This window comes from Pundamilia nyererei, unplaced genomic scaffold, assembly GCF_000239375.1.
Source record: "Pundamilia nyererei isolate P.nyererei 1_Seehausen unplaced genomic scaffold, PunNye1.0 scaffold00523, whole genome shotgun sequence".
Lineage (NCBI taxonomy): Eukaryota > Metazoa > Chordata > Actinopteri > Cichliformes > Cichlidae > Pundamilia > Pundamilia nyererei.
In genome coordinates, this window is record NW_005187924.1 from 101,759 (window position 1) to 102,981 (window position 1,223).

The 1,223-nt window shown below is 38.8% G+C and overlaps 1 protein-coding gene across 1 annotated transcript in view; it reads left to right on the plus strand.

Annotated features, from left to right (window-relative positions):
* The window catches only part of LOC102215635 (cat eye syndrome critical region protein 5), a 6,645-nt gene extending 5,772 nt beyond the window's left edge, over positions 1–873 (plus strand). The window contains exon 9 of the mRNA XM_005754211.1: positions 666–873. Within this exon, the coding sequence (XP_005754268.1) occupies positions 666–873 (208 nt within the window). The remainder of the gene's footprint in view (positions 1–665) is intronic.
* The last annotated feature ends 350 nt before the right edge of the window (positions 874–1,223 follow it).

Below are 1,223 nucleotides of genomic sequence, written 5' to 3' on the forward strand. Positions count from 1 at the left end.
TATCAACACCATCTGTAACACCATCTGTAACAACTCCATCTTTAACGACATTGGTAACGACCCCATCTGTAACACCATCTGCAACAACACCATCTATAACAACACCGTCTCTAGCCACACATCTATAACTCCATCTATAACAACACCGTCTGTGACATCATCAGTAAAACATAATCTATAACAACATCTGCTGATAGCTCCTCCTCTATTTGATTGTCCTGTTATTGTGGCAGTTTCACTTTTCCAACTGAGAAATAAAGCAGTTCCTAATTGGGAATTGGTCAGATAAATAAAAAATAAAGTATAATTTAATCATGGCTTTGTTTGTAGTTGTGCTGGAAATTTCGTTTGATGTGTCAATCACATATTTTAATCATGTCATATTAGTAATAGTAACATCACTTTCTCACTTTAGTATAGCAAGCTCTTTCCTGACACCAGTTGTATGCATGCATGTAGAATGTTATCACTCACATGGTGGTGCAATTTAATTTAAGATTTTCCACAACAAAGTTTTGAATGCTTTTGAGTTTAATTAATTAATTATAGATTTTACACTGCATCTTGCAGCCCACCAGCAATCACTTGATGGTGTGACCCAGCGTCACACTTTGGGAACCAGTATCTACTTTATTGGCTAATCCAACTGTCTTCTTGTTTCCTAGTGACAACCTAATGACGGACATCTATGGTGCTAACTTGTACAACCGTTACCTGGGTCAGCGGCATGCTGCTGTGACAACCACCACCAGGGTGGTTGCCCGGGGAATGGGAAGTGAGGTGATGGCAGAGGAGGAGCCAATGTCTGCAATTCAGTGCCACTCTATCCTGGTACGTACATCACCTTTGAGGTTTACATCTTTCTTTTTTTGAATGGTGGATGGTCATTAAAAAATGAATTTAAATAATGAGGTTGGAGTGCAAAGGCTGTGATTCTAGCATCTACATGGATGTTAAAAACATCCACAGTAATTATTTTATCTGAGCTGAGCACTAAATCAAATAAAAAGTCTGAGAAATCAGACAGAAACTCTGTGTAAGGTCCAGATGGAGCATAGATGATAATCAATAAGACTGGTTTCTGAGTTTTACAGCTGCGGTGGACAAGGCTAAGCATCAGGCTTTCAAATGAATTAAAAGTCTAAAGTTACACACCAATTCGATATTGATTTTAGGGACCTCAGATTGGCGTAACCGGGTGTCATTACTGCCGACATGAATTA